The sequence below is a fragment of the Pan paniscus genome, chromosome 10, assembly GCF_029289425.2.
Source record: "Pan paniscus chromosome 10, NHGRI_mPanPan1-v2.0_pri, whole genome shotgun sequence".
Classification (NCBI taxonomy): domain Eukaryota; kingdom Metazoa; phylum Chordata; class Mammalia; order Primates; family Hominidae; genus Pan; species Pan paniscus.
Window position 1 is genome coordinate 104,295,817 of NC_073259.2, and position 23,105 is coordinate 104,318,921.

At 48.8% G+C, this 23,105-nt stretch overlaps 1 protein-coding gene across 4 annotated transcripts in view; it reads left to right on the top strand.

The window, feature by feature from the left end:
* Positions 1-23,105, top strand: part of ELK3 (ETS transcription factor ELK3) — an 84,328-nt gene that overhangs the window by 32,642 nt on the left and 28,581 nt on the right. For 3 of the 4 annotated variants that reach the window (XM_063593581.1, XM_034934265.4, XM_063593582.1), the window contains exon 3: positions 19,819-20,613. The exons of the other annotated variant lie outside the window; for it this stretch is intronic. In XM_063593581.1, the coding sequence (XP_063449651.1) occupies positions 19,819-20,613 (795 nt within the window). The remainder of the gene's footprint in view (positions 1-19,818; positions 20,614-23,105) is intronic. 4 annotated transcript variants of the gene reach the window in all.

Below are 23,105 nucleotides of genomic sequence, written 5' to 3' on the forward strand. Positions count from 1 at the left end.
TGCAAAGCCACCTGGGCGACTGCCGTGTGCGCCACCCCCAACTTCAAGCTGCCCTGAACGGCGTGCGTTTCTCAGCGTCACGTACAGCTCGGCCTGACCGTTTGCCGTTTAGTGTTCTCTTCCTTCTCGGTGTCCTCCTCCTCTTCCTCACTAACATTCATCCAGAGCCTTTCAGTGCAGAAATCAGGTAGCTGCTGGACTCGGCGGCTGCGTCCTTTCTCCCATCATCTCTCCTGTCCTTTGCTAGCTGTCATTTCTTCCCTCTTGGCTGCAACTGCACATCCCTGGGTTTGTCCTAATAGGGAATTTTTCCCACTTGAGTAGACAAGCATGAGAATATCATTATTTTTATATGTTATATGTTATATTTTTAGCAGAGAAAAAAGTGGAAAATGTGTGCAAACTTGCAGAAGGCCCCCCCGGAGGAGGGTCGTCCCTGTGCCCATGCGGTCAGGAAGGCCCCGGAGGAGGGTCGTCCCTGTGCCCATGCGGTCAGAAAGGCCCCGGAGGAGGGTCGTCTCTGTGTCCATGCGGTCAGGTTGGGGCTGAGGCATTTTGATCATTGCTCCTCCTCAGAGTGTTATTTTCCTCCCCTCTCAGATTATAATAGCGAGGTAGTTACAGCGTGAGCTCCAGCCTAGATCATGTGGGTTTGAATCCAGCTCCATGACTGTGGCCGTGTTGCCTAATCTCTCTGAGCCTCAGCTTCCTTTTCTGTAAAGTGGGTATAATAGTAGAGTCTACACTGTGGGGCTGTGGTGGGATTCACCGTGTTCACACGTGTGCAGGGCTGAGAACACGGCCCCAAACAGGGTAGGCACAATGAAGCATGAGTCAGAATAATAATACAGATGACAGTTTCTCTATCACCAATTTGAACATTTCAGACAGTGCAAAGAAGAAAATTAGAAACTGGGAGGATCACTTGAGCTCAGGAGTTCAAGTCCAGCCTGGGCAACATAGCGAGACCCCTGTCTCTTTTTAAAAAATTTAGCACAATTTATTAAAAAAAGAAGAGGCTGAGCAGGGTGGCTCACGCCTGTAATCCCAGCACTTTGGGAGGCCAAGGTGGGTGGATCATGAGGTCAAGAGATCAAGACCAGCCTGGCCAACATGGTGAAACCCCGTCTCTACTAAAAATACAAAAATTAGCTGGGCGTGGTGGTGCGCACCTGTGGTCCCAGTTACTCCAGAGGCTGAGGCAGGAGAATCGCTTGAACCCGGGAGGCAGAGGTTGCAGTGAGCCGAGATTGCGCCACTGCACTCCAGCCTGGCGACAGAGTGAGACTCTGTGTCAAAAAAAAAAAAAAAAAAAAGAAGATCAAAACCTTTGTTGCTACGTTGCTGCTCAGGCACATGGAGATAGGGAAACGCCGGATCTGAGTATTATGGCCCTTTTCACTTAGGACCTATCAGGAGCACTTTGTCGTGTTTTTTAATGACTGAAGACAGACAACAACAGTTTCTTTCCTCAGTTGCTTATTTTCATATATTTAATCTGTTCTGAAAATTCAGCTGTGAAGATGCTTTCTTATTTAAATGACTCTCCCTCACCGCTCTGAATCAAAGCTCTGGCACTTCTCTGAGCACCTGCAGTTGGAGCCAGTCTCCACCTTCTGGACTGTCTTAGTGACTGGTGGGAGCTTTGTGTCCAGAGCCCTCGAGGTTAAGAGTCCAGCTGTCCCTCAACCTCAGAGTCTCAGTTCATCCATTGGAAAGTGGTGATGGGAACAGCACCCTTCCTTGTCGGACTGTGTGAGGATGGAAAGAGAAGATAAGATGACGCGGATAAGGTGCTTAGTACAGGTGTCAGAAACCCACTCAGTGGAGGCTCATCATTCCAGTTATGCGTATTTATAAAAAACTGACTGTATTATGTTGTAGCTGTCTGTATATAGCTGCCTTCATTGTGGCCTTCTGGATGCACCACTTTTGTCGCTCTGGTACCTCGGACAGGGTCTGGCATGTATTAGTTGCTTAGTAAATGCTAGACGAGTGAACAAATGGATAAAACACTGATGTGTCCACTACTCAAGTGCACACCATTTATGTCATGAAAGTTGATATTAATGAGTGATAAACTAAAAAATAAAAGTAGTCACTGCTTGTTGTTTATTGTCCCGTAGTTTCCTAGGGCTGCCAGGTCAGATGACCACAAAGTGTAGGTGGCTTAAAACAACAGAAATGTGTTGTCTCACAGTTCTGGAGGCCAGATGTCCAGAGCCAGGGTGTCAGCAGAGCTGTGCTCCCTCTGACTCAGGTGGACTCTTTCCTGGCCTCTCCCCAGCCCCGGGCTTGCCAGCAGTCCCTGGCGTGCCTTGGCTTGCAGCAGCCTCACTCGGATCGCTGCCCCCATCATCACATGACATTCTCCCCGTTCTGTGTGTCCAGATTTTCCTTTTTTTTTTTTTTTTTTTTTTTTTTTTTTTGAGACAGAGTCTCGCTCTGTTGCCCAGGCTGGAGTGCAGTGGCATGGTCTCAGCTCACTGCAAACTCTGCCTTCCAGGTTCAAGGGAGTCTCCTGCCTCAGCCTCCTGAGTAGCTGGGACTACAGGCATGTGCTACCACACCTGGCGAATTTTTGTGCTTTTAATAGAGATGGGGTTTCAATATGTTGGCCAGGCTGGTTTTGAACTCCTGACCTTGTGATCTGCCCACCTCGTCCTCCCAAAGTGCTGGGATTACAGGCGTGAGCCACCGTGCCTGGCCGATTTTCCTCTTCTTATGAGGATACCGGTCATTGGATTAGGGCCCACCTTAATGCATTATGACCTCATCTTAACTTGGTCACGTCTGTAAAGACCCCTTTCTAAATAAGGTCCTAGTCACAGGTATTGGGGATTAGGACATCAGCATAGTTTGGGGAAGGACAAAATTCACCCTGTAACACCTCCATATACAGTCATGTACCACATAATGTTCTGGTCCACAGTGGGCCACATATATAACAGCGGTCCCATAAGACTGTAATTCCATATTTTTACTGTACCTTTTGTACATTTAGATACGTTGAGATACATACATACTTACTATTATATTGCAGTTGCCTACATACAGTATTCAGTACAGTAACGTGCTGTACAGGTTTGTAGCCTGAGAGCATATAGCATAGCCTTGGTGTGTGATAGGCTAGACCCTCCAGGTTTGTGCAAGTACATGCTATGATGCTCGCACAACAACGAAATTGCCCAGCGACACATTTCTGAGAACGTAGCCTCATCGTTAAGTGATGCATGACTGTATTTCAGACACTGCTGGGCTTTTTGTTTAGATTTTTAAAATTACACTTAAAAGGAGAGTGTTGGTTTCCCTCTATAAGTGATGGTTTGATTCAGCAAATCCTAAAAGGAAACTGCTCCCCATGACAGGCACGGCACCTAGATTCTGCAGCAGGTATAAATACTAGACTCCATGACAGGTGTGACACTAGAATCAAAGACACATCGCTGAGCCAAGTCCCCCGGGTGGAGACAGGTCCACCCAAGAGGAGTCCTGCCTTGGAGGGATTCAGAGTTGCTGGGAATTGAGCAGCTCCCTGGCCTCGAAGTGCACATGATTTTAATAGATGACTTAAATGGGAAGAAAAGGCGACCCTGGGGGCGCCAATCCCGGATTGGCAGTGCTGGGATCGGAGGCTCTGGTCACTGTGCTCAGAGGCTCCTTCCTGCATCTGCAGTTGTGCGGAGTGCGCGTGACGCAGGTGTGGGGAAAGTCTGGAGGGCCAGGGTTCCGCATCCGAGCTCCACCAGGGAACTGCTTTCCCCGGTTAAGCTTTTGTAGAGGCTGCGGGGCAAACCCAATTAGAATTCCAAGAAAGGAGTGATGCCCCATCCAGGGAGTGGCATGTTTTGCAACCCGGGTATGGATGAAAGGCCCCTGTTTCATTTGAGAAACACACAGGTCATGGGAGGCGCCTGTGGCTGAGCCCGTGAGGGGCAGAAACCAGAGTCCGTAGAGGCCTAAACAGGACATTTAACTGAGGCCTGGGCATTTTACACTTCCTCTCTGTCAAACAGCTTTTTCCCTTGGTCTTGTTTTAAGCCCTAGGAGATAGGTTTGTTACTGTAGTTCTGATGGTGTGAATTTTTGGATAAGTTTTTTTTTTTTCCTTAGGTTTAAACTGAGTCTTCCAGAAGGTACTGTTATAACCTGATGTAACAGGAAGGATCTTTTTCAGAGATTTTATTAACAAGCTAACAAGTCTTTCACTCCTTAACATCAGACAGATGGACCCTTCATCTTAGAGTAGAGAAGAGCGGGGCCCATGCCCAGAGCATTTCTGTCACTGGCCCTGACAACTGCCAGGCACCTTATGGGTCAAGCCTGAGGGGCAGGAATTCCTGCTGGGATTCACAGCATTCACCACTTCTTGAATAAGGCCTTGTTTTGGAGACACAGTTTCAACTCCCGTTGGCCAGACTGGAGTGCAGTGGCACGATCTCAGCTCACTGCAACCTCTGCCTCCCAGGTTCAAGCGATTCTCCTGCCTCAGCCTCCCGAGTAGCTGGGATTACAGGTGCGTCCCACCATTCCCAGCTAGGTTTTGTATTTTTAGTAGAGATGGGATTTCACCAGACTAGTCTCGAACTCCTGACCTCAGGTGATCGCTCGCCTCGGCCTCCCAAAGCGCTGGGATTGCAGGCATGAGCCACAGCACCTGGCCTAGGGTTTTTAATTATACATCCACCTCCAGTTGACACGGCCTCTTCTTTCACCTCTGCCTTTTCCTCAGCCATCCAGCCATCCCTTTGGAAACATACCTCCTTCCTCCTGAGGGGCTCAGCAGCTGGTCGGGGAGACAGACAGGAAACCAATTTTAGTAGAGAACCCCGTGTAAAGTGCTGGCATGGCCAATGCTGGGGCCTTCTGGGAGAGCAGGGAGGGATGTAGAGGCAGAGGGAAGGCCTCCGGAGGTCAAGACACTTGATCTGGATCTTAAGGAATGAGAATGAGTTTACCCGGCTGAAAAAAGTTAGAAGGGATATACCAAGAAGGGAACAGTGTGAGTAAAGGCAGGGACATGTGGATGAGTTTGACCTTTCAAGCACAGAGTATCTTGGGAGTGAGGGCAGGATGTGGTTGGAAAAGTGAGTGGGGAATGGAGTGTGGAGTATATCATGCTAAAGGGTTGGAACTCTGTGGTGAGAGCCAATGAAGAGTTAAAAGCTGGCTGGGTGCGGTGACTCACGCCTGTAATCCCAGCATTTTGGGAGGCCGAGGCAGGTGGATCATGAGGTCAGGAGATCGAGACCATTCTGGCCAACATGGTGAAAACCCCGTCTCTACTAAAAATACAAAAATTAGCCGGGCATGGTGGTGTGCGCCTATAAATCCCAGCTACTCAGGAGGCTGAGGCAGGAGAATTGCTTGAACCTGGGAGGTGGAGGTTGCAGTGGGCCGAGATCACATCACTGCACTGCAGCCTGGGCAACTGAGCAAGGCTCCATCTCAAAAAAATAAATAAATAAAAATACATTTAAAAAAAAGTTAAAAACAGGAGATGGGGGAGGGGGCGGGGAATGCTCACACCTGTAATCCCAGTACTTTGGGAGGCCAAGATGAGAAGATTGCTTGAGCCCAGGAGTTTTGAGACCAGCCTGGGCAATATAGTGAGGCCTTGTTTCTACAAAAACAAACAGAAAAAAACCCCAAAACCAAAAAACTAATAATAACAGATGAGCAAAAATGACAAAAAATTAGCTGGGCATGGTTGTGCGCACCTGTAGTCCTACTTACTGGGGAGGCTGAGGCAGGAGGATCACTTGAGCCCAGGAAGTAGAGGCTGCAGTGAGCTCTTACTGTATGACTGCACTCCAGCCTCGGCAACAGAGCGAAAGAGCAAAACTCTGTCTCTTAAAAAAGCAAGAGAGTGCTATGAGCAGATTTCCATTTTAGAAATAAAAATCTGTGTCTCCTCTTACTGTTCTTGGCATGGATCGTTTTACACCCAACCATACAGCCTTGATCTTTCTGGCCAGGTACCATGAATCTATTTCTCTCTGCTGGCCGAGTTGGCCCTATCACACCTTCAGCATGAGGTGGAGAGGGAAAAAGGATGGGCTCTGGTATCCCCATAAGGTGGGTAACTGTCTTTTGCTCACGAGAAGCTGAAGACACGGGTTCTCTCTGTTGTTGCAGAAGGAGACCTGGAAGCTTTCACAACCCCTCATCCTCTTCTGTCCAGCAGACCTTTTGTCCTTGCTGGCAGTGAACATTCAACCCCGGGGGAGGCTGAAAGCTCTGCTGGCTCCCTTCTCATCAAGAGAGGAAAATGGTGATAGGATGAAAAATCCTCCCGTCTCCACAGCAACCTCTTGGCTTAGCCTCACGATGTACTGAACAATCTTTACTTAATTGGAAGGGATTTCGGGGAGAACAGTCAAGACAAAGTCATTGGCAACCTATTCCTGGAATTAGAACGCATCACCTTCTTAACTTAATTGGATAATTCATTTTAAATTGGGCGTGCAATCACGACAAGAAAATGTTAGTATTAATAATACATATCTGAGATCAACTGCCTCTCCCAAGAAACCTGGCCCTGGTGGAATTCTTTAATTCCTCCAAAATAAATTTTGCAAAGATAAAATGATGTTGTCAAAGTGGAGAAGGAACAAACATCCAGCAGGCATTCATATCCCAGAACTTTCTAGAACACCTCTGTTGGTCATGGAATGTTAGGGAAGACCTGGACTCCCTTTGGGGTGTTTTATTGATCGAGGGGGCCCTCTGTGCCCGGCCCTGGGTGTGAGTGTTGAGGGCCTGGTGTGTTTTGTTGAGTGTCTTTCTTTCCTACCATAGCAGCTATTCAGATGGTTGGAAGCATAACAGATGGCAATGGGCTATTGCCTGGGGGCGCAGGGGATGACCAGGGCCTCTCTCGCAAGCTTGGAGACCTGTGGAGTGGCTGAACCGCCTCATGGAGGTCTTCCAATCTGGTCACATTGTGCCGGGAGATGGCAGCTGGTATCAGGGGACCAGGCTGCTGGGAGCAGGGGGCTGCGTGTTGACCGAAGGTGCTGCCTGTCTTGCACGTGCTTCCAGGCCAGCTTCCCTGTGGCACTCAGTGTTCCCCCAAAATAGGGCAGTTGCTAAGAAACAGGGATGAGCCAGAGGCCCGGGAGCGCCGTCAACACTGTGTTGATGAGGATGCTTCTGCGCCAGGGGCTCGGCTGCCAAAGCTCCCGCGGCCTTGCCAGATCCACTTACGTCAGGCTGTTGCCCAAGCCCACACCGAGTCTGCGTTTGCCAGCATGAGCGTTCCTGCTTCTGGGATTTGAGCTGCAGGAAAATTTAGTGGTTGTGTAGACAAACTCACAAAAACTCCAACATTCACAGCATAGCACCCACCACCCGCCGTCCACCCACGCCTCAGCTGCTCCTCTGCACGGCCTCTCCCCCACCCCTGCCTGTGCTCCTCCACGGCTCTTCTCAGTTCCTACCCCAATTTGTAACATAAAAAAGAGATGCTTACGTGTGTGCAGCATTTTGTTTTAAGCCAGGCACTGTGCTAGGTATTTTTACATTTATTAGCTTATTTTCCAATTTGTGATGCACCAGTGCTGGTGGTCAATATTGAGCCCATTTTAGAGGTGGGGATGCTGAGTCTCCAAGAGGTGTAAATCACGGACTCAAGACGCAGCAGCAGGGCGGTGGCAGAGCTTTCAGACTAAGAGTGTTGACCCCCAAGGCCCATGCCTGGGCTTCCAAAGCTGGAGGGCGACACAGCTCCAGAGCCCTGGGCCCAGACTTGAGTCCTGTATGCCCAGTACTGCTGATGATTACCCCAAGGGCAGCCAGGGAGGAAAGACAGGCCCCCGGTATTTTTTAATTGAAATGACAGTGGAAAAACTGCTGGCAAGATTATCTGAGTCAGCTGAAAATGTGAGTTTGAGTGGCCCCAGAATACCCCACGCTTCCAGAAGACGCTTCCTACGGAAAGTACTGGAGCGTGACACTCCTCTGTGTGTGCGCCTCCCAGCTCTCGGCAGCCTCCAGGAAGGAGTCCAAGCTCCCTTCACCATCTCACCCCAACCCAACTGCCTTCCCTGCACCCCCACAGCCGCCCCCCACCCCAGCATCTTCTCAGGCCCCCTCCTTCCCCCTGCCCTTCCTGCCTGGCTCACTCCTGGCCACCCTTCAGACTCCTCTCTGTGCCTCCTCCAGCTGGCGCCTCACTTGGTGATGGCCGTGTCTGTTCCACGGCCCCTCCCAGAGGGACTTGGTTTCTCCTGCTGTCATTGCGTCTCCCTTACGGGGCCGCATGCTGGGTTTTCTTACCATTTCCTGCATCCTGCAGAGCCGAGGGTGTGGCAGTACCAATCAAGTGTAGTAGGAATGAGTAAGAAACAAGCATCCTTCTCCATGGCACAGAAGGGAGTCTGTCACCTTGGAAAGTCACTCAAGAGAGGATCCAAGAAAGCGTCTTGCCCTACCTACCCCTCCTTTAGCAAGTGAGGATCCTCGAGGGGAGGGGAGTTTCCAAGTCAACTGGTGACAAAGCCAGGATGAGAAGACACTCCCAGACCACCTGTGGCTAATGACACACACTGCCCCGCCATGCCATCTGCCAGCGCTGGAGGTGGCCACTCAACACAGGAAGGTCAAGGTCAGTGTTAGCAGCTCCCCCACCCAGCAGGGGAAAGGGAAAGACTTGCATTGGGGAGCAGTTTTATTTATTTTTATTTATTTATTATTAATTATTTTTAGATGGAGTCTTGCTCTGTCACCCAGGCTGAAGTGCAGTGGTGAGATTTTAGTTCACTGCAACCTCCACCTCCTGGGTTTGAGTGATTCTCCTGCCTCAGCCTCCTGAGTAGCTGGGACTATAGGTGTGCCACCATACCCAGCTAATTTTTATATTTTTAGTAGAGATGGGGTTTCACCAGGTTGGCCAGGCTGGTCTCGAACTTCTGACCTCAGTTGATCCACCTGCCTTGGCCTCCCAAACTGCTGGGATTACAGGTGTAAGCCACCACCCTGCCTGAGCAGCTTTATGTTCTATGTTATTAACACTTAAAAGGCCTTTGAATAAAAGTACCCTTGAGTGTTTAAGGAGAGCCAGGAGGGAGACAGGACTCCAGGTCCAGCCAGCAGCAGCGCCCAGCCAAGAAGGCGGGGAGAAAAATGCTGTGAACGTCCAGTCGAAGCCTCCCGGGTTGGGGTGTCCTGCCAGGCCAGCAAGCCAGCACTTCTCACTAGCACCCTCAGGGTGCCACGTGTACTCAGGCAGCAGGGATGAAGAGCGCCTCAACTTCAGGCTGGCCAAATTTGGTGAGATAGTTCACGCTGCAGTTTACTGGTGCCAGAAAGCAAAGAAACCTCAACCCAAACCACAAGAAAAGCTCTCCCGGGAGCCGACAGAGTCGGCCTGTTCAGAGACAGAGTTCCAGCCTTTGTTGGCAGCACGTCATTCTTAGAAGTCTGGAATGGGTATGAGTGGGTGTGTACGTGTGTGTGCACACACTCCAAAGTTCGGCTTTGCACAAGGGACAGCCCAGGCTCCACCTAACCCGGTGCCTGTACCATCGCAGTGGGAAGGGCTAGTTGCACCCCAGTGGCGGCCCCAGGCTGTGCCTCCTCTGCCTCACTGAACAGAGAATTTTAAGAAAGGGGTGTATTAGTTTCCCAGGGCTGCTGTAACAAATGACCCCAAACTTGGTGGCTCAAAACAATAGAAATGTATTCTCTGAAGGTTTTGGAAGCCAGAAGTGTGTAATCCAGGTATCTGCAGGGCCCCGCTCCCTCTGAAGGCCCTAGGGAAGAATCCCCCCTTCCTCTTCCGGCTTCTTGTGGGCTCCAGCCACCCTCGGTGTTCCTTGACTTGGAGCTGCCTCACTCCAGTCTCTGCCTCCACGTCCCATGACCACCTTCCCTGTGTGTGTCTTTCTGTGTCTTCATGAGGACAGAAGCCATTGATTTCAGTGCCTACCCCAAATCCAGGATGATTCTGTGTCGACATCTTTAACCAATTACATCTGTAAGAACCCTGCTTCCAAATCAGATCACATTCTAAGGTCCTTGGTGGACATGAATTTGGCAGGGACATTAAACTCACTGCAGCGGTGGGTGGGGGAAGATTGCCTTGGTGAGAAGCAGCTCAGGTTTATGGGTCAGAGGAGCCCTTTCATAAGATGCTCTTAAATAGCAGGGTGTGGCGGGTCACGCTTCTCATCCCAGTACTTTGGGAGGCCGAGGTGAGAGGATCGTTTGAGCCCGTGAGTCCAGGATCATAAGATGCTCTTTAGTGGGGGTGGGTGTGAGGTGAGCCTGCCCCCCAGACATTTGTAGCAGAGTCTCTTACGGCCAGCTGACTGCTCACTGTCCCCTCTGCTTCAATGGCAGAGACAGAGCAGAGGCAGGGGATGTCACACCGCATCCAAGCCACTGAGGGGCACTTCAAGGACAGAAGCCGGCTTCACTCCTTCTCCATTCCTCAGAGCCTGGCACGGGGCCACCCATAGGAGAGTGTGTATTCAGTGTTCACTGAAAGCCAGGTGTGGTGGCTTGAACCTATAGTCCCAGCTACTTGGGAGGCTGAGGCAAGAGGACCGCTTGAGCCCAGGAGCTCCAGGCTGCCGTGTTTAACAGTCGTGCCTGTGAATAGCCACTGCACTCCAGCCTGGGCAATGCCAGCAAGACCCCATCTCTAAAAAACAAAAACAATGTTTGCTGAAAGAATGTTTGCTTGTCGGAGAGATACAGTAACTACTTGTTCTAACTTTGGAGAAAGGACACTTCGGGTTTCATGTCAGGAAGGAGTGAGTCAGACTGTGGTCTGGATGGGAACCCAAAAGCAGGAGTTGAAGAAAATGTGTTGGCCAGGAAGCCGCGGCCTGGAGATACTCCTCTGCTACTTGTGGGTGTTGTGAACTCAGCTGGGAGCCTCGGGTCTCACATCTGTGAAGTGGGTATCAAAGCATTGTGAGCTAACATGAGATTGTGTGTGAGCCTTCTGTAAACTGTAAAGTGAGGTGCCCACCCAAGCAATTTTCCTGGAAGGCAGAATAAAATGAAAAGTGTGATATAATGAGCAGTGTGTATGATTAGATTATTGCACGCTAAGCAAGATTCACTGGGTGAGGGTCATGTTGTAAGGACCTGTGTGAGTGAGGCACTGACTGCGTTAAGTCTTTAGAAAAAATTAGCCTATGGGGTATTTTTATTCCCATTTTAGGGGTGAGCAAACTGAGCCCCCTGTAGATGTTCAGTAACTTTCCCAAGGTCATAGTAAGCAGAGAGGCTGGAATTCAAACCCAGATCTGTTCACCCCAGCACTGGGTCCACATGACTTCTGGCCCGTCAAGGCTCCTGGCCTGTGCCCTTGTGTGAGCTGCTGCTGGGCACGGGCCTGGAGACAGCCGGGGGAGCTTGGCAGTGGGTGCCATCACCGGGCTGTATATGGTGGACACGAGCTTCCTGTTGTTTTCCTGTCAGCCTCGTCCCTTGGATGGCATGCCACTTATAGTTTGGCTGCTCATGTCCAGTCTGCTGCACTGGGAGTGCTGGGTCCCCCGTGCCTCATGTTAGGGTGTCCCTCCAAAGCAGGCACCTTCTCTACCCTGTGGATTGGCAGAGGCAGTTCTATTTCTAGGTAATGAACGGACCTTACGGAAGATTGGTCCCTTCCGCCCGAAGAGCTAGAAATAACTGTTCTCAAGCAAGGCCCATGCTTTCTCAGCACAGAGCTGGTTTTCCCAGGCACTCTGCAGTTAACCCCACTATTACTCTGGAATGCAGAGACCCCTTGGCCCTGACGGATTTACTTTAGTAGCAGCCTCTGCTTCCAAATGCAGCTGCTTTCTGGAAGAGGGTGTGGTAGTGGAACAGAAATGGCTTAGGTCTTGGCACTAGATACAATTGGGTTCAAACTTCGGCTCCACCAGTTACAAGGTGTGTGACCTTGGGCTAGTCAGCTTTTTAGTTCCTATTTCTTTCTCTTAAAAAGTCTTAATTTGACAAGTAATACATATCAAATATACATTCTTTAATGTGAAAATACACATAAGCAAAAAGAAATATGAAAAATCACTGTTAAATTTTAGTATACATCTTTTAAGATTAATTTTTCTACCTCCTTTTATTTACACATATATGCATATATACAGTAGAAAACATATATATGCAATAGAACATTTTTAAAATAATGGAATTATTCATACTGTTTTTTTTTTCCCACCTAATGTATATTTAAAGATATGGGGAAGTGTTAGCAATGTCGTGTCCCCTGAAATAGCTACGTGGTATTCCATTGTATGGCTCTCCCAATATTTAACCTACCCCCAGGTGGTGGACAGTTGGATATAACCTCGCTGTCCAGGGGGACCTTGGCTTCTCCATCTCTGCAATGGGATAACAGTGCCCGTCCTGCAAGGCAGCTGTGTGTGCTCAGCATGCAGCTGGCCCTCATAAATGCTGGCTTCTTTCCTTGTCCTTTCTCTGCACTGGTTCCTTTCATGTAGGGTATCTACCACGATAAAATGAGTGTGCCCCAAATAAATGCATTGTCTCGTGTGTCTGCTCAGCACCTGAACTGTTTCCTGCCTCGGGTCTTGCTGACAAGTGCTCAGGGCCAGCAGCTTCCCGTTGGCCTCTCCCAGGAACCCTGAGCAGAGGCCTGAGCCCAAGCAGACGCTGCAAGGCTGCTCTTCTCCCTCCCAGTCTGGGCAGCATGGTTTCTGCTCTGAGAAGCCGCCGGGAGCAGTTGAGATGAGCTGGGTGCCTGGTTAGTGTCTGCACCACCTTTCGGGGCCTGACGTGTGGCGTCTCGCCTGTAGGCTGCAGCCAGCATCTAAGCGGAGCACTTGGATCCAGCAGTTATTCACATCTGCGGCTCCCTGTGTCCCCCTCCTAGAACCTCCCCACAACCCCCAAATTAATTGGATTGTGTAAGGTTTTCGTCACAGTGGATGTCAAGTGCTGGCCGTGTTAGGCACAATATAATATAAGCCTTGTATCTATTTCTTGTCTGAACCTAACTAAATAAAAACATCATGTTTCCCCGCTCAGTTGAGATATGTAAACCAGATGTAATTCTGCCTGCTGTGCGACTGATCATGTTACCCAGAACTTTGGACAAAGCTAGCAGAATATGCACAGCCTTCTATGAGGGTTAATTTTGTCTATTAAATTGTCATTAGGGCTGACACAGGGTGATATTTATGTTTTGTTCTGTTTTTGCTTAAATGGGAGTGTAAAAATGATGATAATACTAATAGCTAGTATATGTTACGGGGCTTGCCATGCATGGATGCATCGGGCGTTCTGATAGAAGCTGTATATGGATGTCTCATTCAGTCCCATGAGGCAGATGGATCAGTCCCCCATTTTATACATGAGAAACTGAGGCATTGAACTCAGGCAGTGACTCTGGAGCCTCTCCTTTTAATCCCTGCAGCAGCCTTTGTGATAGGGTCAAGTGGGTATTTATTGGAAAGGTCCCCTGCTCTGTCCCCCTTACCCAGTGCAGGGGTTAAGAAGGGCCTGTTTGTTAGGAAGTCTTCAGCACAACCGATCCTGCTTGCTTACTGAGCTGCTGACATTTCTCAGTTTTGAGAACGAGGTAGGAGAGTTGCAGAATCAGAGGGCAGGAGCGCTGTGTTTCCAGGGTGCCCTGAAATGGCAGAGGATCCAGGGGCCAGACCAGAATGACGAGGAACTCGCCACAGGCCTGCCTCCTCGCGGGGAGGAAAACGGAAGATCAGATAACAAGACTAAGCATGTGAACTCCAGATGCATAACCTTGGATCAAAATTGGGGTGCCAGACCAGAGTGGGTGGACAGACACATGCAGCAAATATTTGCCACGTAAATGGATGGGTGAAAATATGGCTCATTAAGCTCTCACGGGAGGTGTGAGGTTGTATGTAGCATGTGGAGTTTGCATATGGCCTCTAGTATCTGCCTGGGAGTTTTCAGTGTAAAAATGCCAGCAAAGAAGAACAAGCAGGTATATGTATGGGATACACCCACGGGGAGCTTTAACCAGCCTAAGAATGAGCCGTGGAAAATTGTGTCTTTCATGCCTGTGGCTTTATGCCTGGGTCAGTTCTCCTTATAGTTGGTAATTCATTCAACAAACATTTAGTTAACTCATTTAAATATAATCCTAATAACATCATCAAGAAGGTAAATCTAATTCCATATGCATCTTTTCATTACCTAGCACTGCATGTGCTTTTTTTAAATTACAAAACTTAAAGAAATATTTCTCATCTATCTACTATTTGAGATTATTTACACAGACTCCTTCCTCTTCAAAGGGCAGAGTGGAGCATTTGTGTGTGTGTGTGTGTGTGTGTGTGTGTGTACATATGTAAACACACTGTGGACAGCCATACCTGTTCTTATAGGTATGCCTGTAACCTGTCAGGGTAACAGACAGCACTGAAATGGAAATGGAAATATGACCTGCTCTCTTGGCATTTTCTATGCAGTTAAAGTGAAATAATTGAGGGATCCTGTCACGAGATCCTGTCATGGGCTGCTGTCATGGGATGCCTTGGTCCCCAGAGGTGGCTGGTGAGTGGGAAGGGTTCTTCTGCACAGGTCTGCCTGGAATCCTGTCCCAAAGGGACGACTTGCCCTTTAGGCTACTACTGCATTCTCAAAATGGCAACTTGGATGGGGTGAGGGATTAATTTTGGTATCTGGTCCTCCTCTTTTGCCTGGAACTGCCACTGGGCTCTGTTTGAAGGGGATATTGCTTTTTCCTCTCACTAAAATTGGTCCCATCCTTGCTGCCCGTAACCTCACACGGAATGCCTGCCGGGCAAAGAGGCAGCCCTTTTGCAAATACGTATTTAATGGGAAATTACAAAGAGACTGGTCCCACCCGTGTAAGAGGGAAGCGGATGTGTGTAACACTCTAAAACCACGCTGGAGATGCACTCAGCTCCATCCGACACAGACCAGCATCGCTCAGGTTACCAGGCAACTGTGAGCAACAAATACTTGTGAGTCTGGGATTGAAGGGGGTGGAAACCAGACTTTTTCTAAATATCCTCATCACTTACCATAATAAGAGCCCTTACCCAAGTGTGCTTGTGTCCCGGGCTGCCTAAGTTGGCCTGAATCTTGTGTCACCCTTCATAGTAGCCAAGACCTCAGGAGTCAGATTGCCTGGTTACCATCTGTTCTCTCCAGGTACAAGCTTCCAACAGTGTATAATTTATACTTTCCGAGCCTCAGCTTGCTTATCTCCAAAATGGGGATAATAATCATTCCGGTCTCTAAGAGGATTGAGTGAGTTGATGGTTGTCAGGTTCTTAGAAGATAGCCTGACAAATAATACGTGCTCAGCACATACTAGCTTGTATTATTCCTGACACTGACTCTTCTCAGCAAACTGTCTTGGAAGGAAACTTCCCTCTGGAAGCCACAGAGAGATCTTCAAACATACATGGCGCTGCTTCTGGGGCAGCCCTGGAAGATAAGGAAGAAGGGGCTGTCAGTGCAGCTGCAGGAACACACGTCCTCTGAGCCCAGGTTGTTCCTAATCCTCCAGCCGTGGGCACCGCTGTGGGGGGCTTTCCTTACCAGCTCCCCTCGTCTAGCAGATGTCCCCGGTGCTGAGTCACTGGGCTGCACTGCTCTGACCCACTTACTGTACCCGACCCTGCCCTCTTCCCTCCCAGTTCCACTCTTTAGCCTTCGACCCTGGCAGGTTTCCAGGTAGCCAGATCGAATCCGTCTTTCCCACTGGTCTCTAGAGAAGCATGACCTGCCTCGGTTCTTTCCAATGGCTGTCACTTCCTCCTTTTGGCCAGCTAGTAAGTTGTCTCCATCCCCGTCACTGCGTAACCTTTCCCCAGAAAACTCTTGGTGTCGTCTCTCCTCCCCTCGCAGAGGCAGCAGCTACTGAAGGGCCCTTCCCAGTGTCTCCCTTTTTACATTCTGAGTAGGGTTAGCATGTTATGACAGTCGCTTCTAGCTATAGAAAGTTCCCACTGTCTTCCACTTAAACACGTAAAATACTTAAGATTCTTATATGTTCTTTTCTTTAAAAACCAGCTTCATTAAGATAAAATTCACATACCATACAATTCACCCATTTACCATATACAGTTCAGTGGCTCTGAGTATAGAGTTCTGCACCCATCACCGTGACCCACTTTAGAACATTTTCATTACCTCCTTCCTTCCACCCCTCTCAGCCCTAGGTAACCATACTCTACTTTCTGGTTTTTTGTATAGATATCATGATTCTGGACATTTCATATAAATGGAATCATATGTGACCTTTATCATGTAATATCTGGCTGCTTTCACTTTGCAGTGAATCATAGAATAGAATATTCTATTCTATGGCTCATGCCTATAATCCCAGCACTTTGGGAGGCTGAGGCGGGCAGATCACCTGAGGTCAGGAGTTCAAGACCAGCCTTGCCAACATGGTGAAACCCCATCTCTATAAAAATTAGGCAGGGCGTGGTGGCTCACGCCTGTAATCCCAGCACTTTGGGAGGCCGAGGCAAGGCAGATCACGAGGTCAGGAGATCGAGACCATCCTGACTAACACGGTGAAACCCCATCTCTACTAAAAAAAATTAGCCTGGCATGGTGGTGGGCGCCTGTAGTCCCAGCTACTCGGGAGGCTGAGGCAGGAGAATGGCATGAATCAGGGAGGCGGAGCTTGCAGTGAGCCGAGATCACACCACTGCACTCTAGCCTGGGCAACAGAGCGGGACTCCATCTCAAAAAAAAAAAAAAAAAATTAGCTGGGCATGATGGTGGGTGCCTGTAATTCCAGCTGCTTGAGAGGCTGGGGCAGAAGAATCGCTTGAACCTAGGAGGCAGAGGTTGCAGTGAGCCGAGATCACGCCACTACATTCCAGCCTGGACGACAGAGCAGGACTCCATCTCAAAAAAAAAAAAAAAAAAAAAAAAATCTATGATTCTATTTAATGAAATTGAGGCCCATTATGTTATGTTTGTTCCTTACTATTCCAAACAATATTCCTTATTGTTCTTACTATAGTCTAGTAATTCATTTTTCCTCAAATAATGAATTCTAGGCCTTGGTGCAGAGCTTCATTCTTTACTACAGCTGGATAATATTCCATTGTAAGGACACCCCACATTTCATTTATCCTTTTGCTGGTTGGTGGACAGGTGGGTTGTTCCTCAGGTTCTTTTTAACACAGCAAGGCCATATGATCTGTCTGAGGCTGCCTTTCAGTTCCCAACCATTTTTTGAGCAGGAGAGACATTTTCTGTCATTTTTATCACAGCCTTTGGTTATTTCTTGATGTGTTCATGAATGTAATCCCAACTTAGACATGATGTTCCAAACCTATAAGAAAATTAAAAGTTTTTTTTTTTGAAAAGAAGAAACAGTTATTTAAGACTTGTTAGAATAAATGATTCAGATCCTTTTTCTTCTGTGTTTTTATTTTGGCTCTAAATAAAACATTTATAGAAGTTTGTCTTTTGTGTAATTATTTAGGCTCTAAAAACTTCACTCAGTTTAGATGAGTGTTCAAACTCGCTGAGGGAAAAAATAAAGTTTTTCCCCAGGGAGAAAAATATTATGAGCTAAAACTAAAAATAACTTAAAATTTTAGCAAAGGAAGCATTAACACACCAGGCCAGCACACTTTCTTTTTAATGGGAACTGACCCTGGGTCAGGTGGGTCCAATGACACCCTTATTTAATTTATTTCCTGCTGGGAGCTGATTTTCCTGGGCATGTTCTGACCCAGGGCACTCGGCAGAGACGCTGCTAACAAAGTCCAGGTGGAAAACATCTGAGTTTCCCAAATTTCTCTAAAGGTTTTTAAGGGCTGTTCAGCTTCGAGTAGCAGCGTGAGTGTGAGGTCGCTGGCGTCAATGAGACCCCGCGGGTTAAGTTGCAGGTGGAGCTCCAGGATGCAGCAAGGTGGCCGCGGCCCCTGGAACTGTTGTTTGGCCTTGACTCTAATCTGAGGTGCCCTGGGCGTCGGCCTGTATGCTGGTGCTCAGTGAGGTTTCTCCATGACTCTGTGTATGAGATCTCCTGTGCTGAATGGCACCCTTAAATGTGCCCTTCGCTCCCATCACTTAAGGAGGGAAAAGGCAAATCAGAATGTCATAATGTAAAGGATGGCAGGAAAACACATGTTTTTAGAACCACACTATGATTTCAAAAGGCACATCAACATTCAGTTGAATTTCATGTCTATTGGGGGATCTTTGATTCTCTCCCCCTAAATTTGTGTGGGGATGTGACAAAGCTTACGCTTTAGAATCTGTCGATCTTGGTGGTTCTTGGGCAAATGACGCCCCATCTCTGGGATCTTGTTTGTGTCAGAAGGATGACATCCTCCACCTCCATCAGGGCTAATGTGGGGATCTAATGAGGTGCCTTATGTACAACCCCTGGTACAGAAGAGAAGCACTCAGTCAGAGCTGCTTCTAAAGCTCTTCTACTTGAAATGATCTTTTTTTAACCCTCACTCATACCCTGATTTTAGGTGGAATAGTTTCTAAGGAAACAGAGTCCATTTCCCATAGGATGGTGCTGGGTTTTTGTGCTTGAGAGAGACCATCTTTGTCTCTCTGAGCCCCTTGGACCCCAAGATGCATCCACAGGGCAAGGCACACGCAAGCATTTGGTAGGTAAATATAGAACCCAGTGGGCTCGGCAGGGAATTAAAGTATCCATTTAATAAACCTCAAGAACAGCACAGCCTTTAATATAAAGTCCCTTCTCCCAAAGGGCTGCAAAAACTTTTGCAATGATTATTGCTTTTCATTTATAGCCTAATGTTTGAGGACTGGAGCCACAAACTGAAGAGCCAGAAGTAGACGCTAGCAACTAAAAATACTGTCAATGAATGTCACAGATATCCAAAGTAGACAATTCGTTTTTCTTCCAGTGGCTTTCTTGGCAAAAAAATAAAAATTAAAAAGGAAAAAAATGACCAAGTGAGTTAAGAAAACGTTGTAGTGTTTGATGATGATAACTTGCATTTTATAATGCTTTCCAGCTTACAGAATGCTTTCTCATTATTATTTCATTGAATTCTTCTGACTCCCAGAGGTAGGTAAGACAATACTGTGTTATGGTTAAGGACATGCTGCCTCTACCACTTCACTTCCTAGCAGGTGGCCATGTGAGTTACGGAAGCGCTCTAAGCTTATTTTCCAAATTTTTAAAATAGGAGTCACAACACCTTCCTTTTAGGATTGCTGTTCAGATTGTATGAGATAAGGTATGAATAATCCCATCCACATAGTAAGGGCTTCATAAATGGCAGCTGTTACTATGTTATTACATAGAATAATCCTCACTCGGCCAAGGTTGGGGGATTGCTTGAGTCCAGGAGTTTGAGACCAGCCTGAGCAACAAAGTGAGATGCTGTCTCTACAAAAAATAAAAATATAAAAATTAGCAGGGTGTGGTGGCATGTACCTATAGTCCCAGCCACTCAGGAGGTGGAGGCAGGAGGAGTGCTTGAGTCCAGGAGGTTGAGGCTGCAGTGAGCCATGTTCGTGCCACTGCACTCCAGCCTGTGCGACAGAGTGAGACCCTGTCTAAGAAATCATCATCATCATCATCATCATCATCATCATCATCATCATCTTCCTTACTTTACAGACGAGGAAACTCAAAGTGGCACTTAATTTGCCAAAGATCACAAAGATCTAGTAATGGCAGAACTGGAATGCACGTCTAATTCTACTTCCAACTTCATTCCTCCTTCCACTTTTCCTTAGCCAAGAATGTAAATCAGGAACATTTTGGTGCTTCTGCCAGCGACATTTACCATTATCATGAGCTCTTACACGGTTTCTCGGGTGCACTCAGATTTTCAACGTCTACTTTTGTATTTGCAGAACATCATCAAGAAGGTGATCGGGCAGAAGTTTGTGTACAAGTTTGTCTCTTTCCCGGAGATCCTGAAGATGGATCCTCACACGGTGGAGATCAGCCGGGAGAGCCTTCTGCTGCAGGACAGCGACTGCAAGGCGTCTCCGGAGGGCCGTGAGGCCCACAAACACAGCCTGGCCGCCCTCAAAAGCACGAGCCGCAACGAATACATCCACTCAGGCCTGTACTCGTCCTTCACCATTAATTCCCTGCAGAACCCACCAGACGCCTTCAAGGCCATCAAGACGGAGAAGCTGGAGGAGCCGCCCGAAGACAGCCCCCCCGTGGAAGAAGTCAGGACTGTGATCAGGTTTGTGACCAATAAAACCGACAAGCACGTCACCAGGCCGGTGGTGTCCCTGCCTTCCACGTCAGAGGCTGCGGCGGCGTCCGCCTTCCTGGCCTCGTCCGTCTCGGCCAAGATCTCCTCTTTAATGTTGCCAAACGCTGCCAGTATTTCATCCGCCTCACCCTTCTCATCTCGGTCCCCGTCCCTGTCCCCCAACTCACCCCTCCCTTCTGAACACAGAAGCCTCTTCCTGGAGGCCGCCTGCCATGACTCCGATTCCCTGGAGCCCTTGAACCTGTCATCGGGCTCCAAGACCAAGTCTCCATCTCTTCCCCCAAAGGCCAAAAAACCCAAAGGCTTGGAAATCTCAGCGCCCCCGCTGGTGCTCTCCGGCACCGACATCGGCTCCATCGCCCTCAACAGCCCAGCCCTCCCCTCGGGATCCCTCACCCCAGCCTTCTTCACCGCACAGGTAAGAGTCATTCCTGTCATCTCAGCCACAGCCAGCTTCAGTGGCTTAGCAAAAAAGGAAGAGCAACTAAAGAGACTTCCTTCTGTCCCTCAAAACGTTGTCCTATGACTCGTACCGAGGTCACTGTGTAAATGTGAAGGGAAGCTGCTTTTCCATCCTCAGACCAAGGGGTGCACATGAGACAGGGTTTGGTTTGTCGACTCTAGTGGGGTGCTTGATTGGTTTCTTGCTTTTAGCGGCCTAAAGTGACCATAGGTGGAACACGCACACTGGCCGACAAAGCAGATCTCACCAGCGATTTCCAAGGGAAAGTTGAGCGGGCCAGTTTACATTTCAGGAGGCGCTTGGGCTTTATGAGATTTTTATGGCAGAATCTTCTCTGGGGGCGCTTAATAAGGAGCCACTTCTGTTCTGTTAACAAGAAAATAGATGTCAACTGATGCCGCCATCGCATGTCAGTGTGGAGCTGTGGTCATAGCGTAGGTAATAAAAAACAAAGGGGCCACCCCAAACAGCTGCTTCGCTGAAAGCAGCACTACTCTGAGAAAGCCCCAGTCCACAGCACTGGCGAGAGGACAGCAAACTTGCAGAGCCAAAAAAGCCTTCGTTGTTATTAGTCCCAAAGAGAAAGCAGCCTTTTCCTTTAAATCAGATATTCAGATGCTCTTTCTTGTCCAGCTGACAATTGCAGTGCAAAGGTGTAGTAGGTGCTGGGAAACCATATTTCTCCTTCCCCTTGAAAACTGGATGCAATTTTAGTGGCAGAGGTTAAAAGAGTATTCGTTTTAGGTTCACAGACCTGCATTCAGTTCCTGGCTACCCTGCTTCCTAGGAATGGGACTGTGGGCGGTTGCTCTCTGGGCCAGGTTCCATGTGTGGAAAATGGGACCATGGACAGGCTTTGTGAGCTGGGGACACCTGGTAGCATTGTTAACCGTGGAGCTGCACCCGTCCCCTGCCTCTGTAATCTCATCGTAGTTGTCCCTGTTGTCATTAGCAGCAGCCGCGGCAGCATATGACGGGCTCCCCATGTGTGCCAGGCACTGCTCCAGATGCTTTACATGCATTGCCTGTATCCACACTTACAGCAGCCCTGTCACGTGGATACAGGTTGAGCATCCTGTTTCCAAAATGCTTGTGACCAGAAGCATTTCAGAGTTCAGATGTTTTCAGATTTTGGAATATTTGCATGATACTTGCCAGTTGAATATCCCACATCTGAAAATCTGAAATCCAAAATGTTGCAATGAGCATTTCCTTGGAGTGTCATGTCAGGACTCAGAAAGTTTCAGATTCTGGAGGATTTGGGATTTGGGAATTTTTGGATTTGGGATGCTGAGCCTGTGCTATTATTATCATCCTGTTTCCCAGCTGAGATAAATGAGGCACAGAGGTAAAGTAGTTCATCCAGGGTCCCACAGCCAGTAGGTGGTAGAGGTGGCTTTGGATCCAGTGTCTGCCTTCAGAATCCATGCTCTCAAATGAAATGCATTCCCGCTGCGAGAAGGCAGTGTCCCTGATCACGATGGCCGTCCATGGAGCACCTGAAAGCAGCTCTGGGCCACTGTCCTCTCCACGCTTTCTCTGGACTGGATTCTGCCCAGGATTTCGCGACAGCTCAAGCCTGTGAGCTGGTGGTGACGCGCGCCACTGCGGAGGGGGAGGGCCAGGGGATCAGGATATAGGTCAGAGTGAGCACGTGTGCTCTTAAATCAGGCATCTTCCAGTTAAGCAAGGCTGTCCAGTGACCGAGGGCTGCTGAGCAAATGGCTCAGAAACAGCAGCTCCTGATGTAGCTCAGGGGAGTATCTTGAGAGGCAGAGCCAGGGTAGATGATCTGAGCATCTCCTCCCCTGGCCTCCTGTGTGTTTACAACTGTCAGGGTGAGAAAGGTCCGAAGCCAGGCCAGGGCTGACTCTGATTTAGGTGTCTGTGTTCCCTGGGAGCCTGGATCACCTTCTCAGAACAGAGTGAGGCAGATGCCAGCCCTGTCTCAGAGGAAGTCAGCTCAGCCAGCCCTGTGGATAATGTGGATGGAGTGGTGGCTCCCATCGGTGGGGCTGAGGGCGTGAGAGAAGGATCAAGGGTGGATGCTCAACAAATGGATGCAGAGGGCACGGCCAGGAGCCAGAAGCCACCAGCATGGCCTGAAACTAGATGGGAAGGCGTAGGAAAGCCAGGATCTTTACAAGAGGACCTGTGCCTTAGGCAGTGAGGGTGCCCCGTCCTCAGCCAAGCTGTGAGGGCAGGGCTGTGATGATTTAGTGCCGGGAAGCCCAGAAATGGTCCTGAGGGGAGGGAGGCAACGGGCAGCGTCTGGACCCAGGGCAGGAGAGTGGAAGTAAAGGGACCTGGCTCAGAGAGGGCCTTCGGGTCAGAGGAGGAGGAGGGGCACCAGGCAGTCCTCTAAACCACGCAAAACTAAGGGGGTCACCGGCTACACTGGGAGATGGTAGAGCCTTGGGACTCAGACCCCACTTTGAACTTCCCTC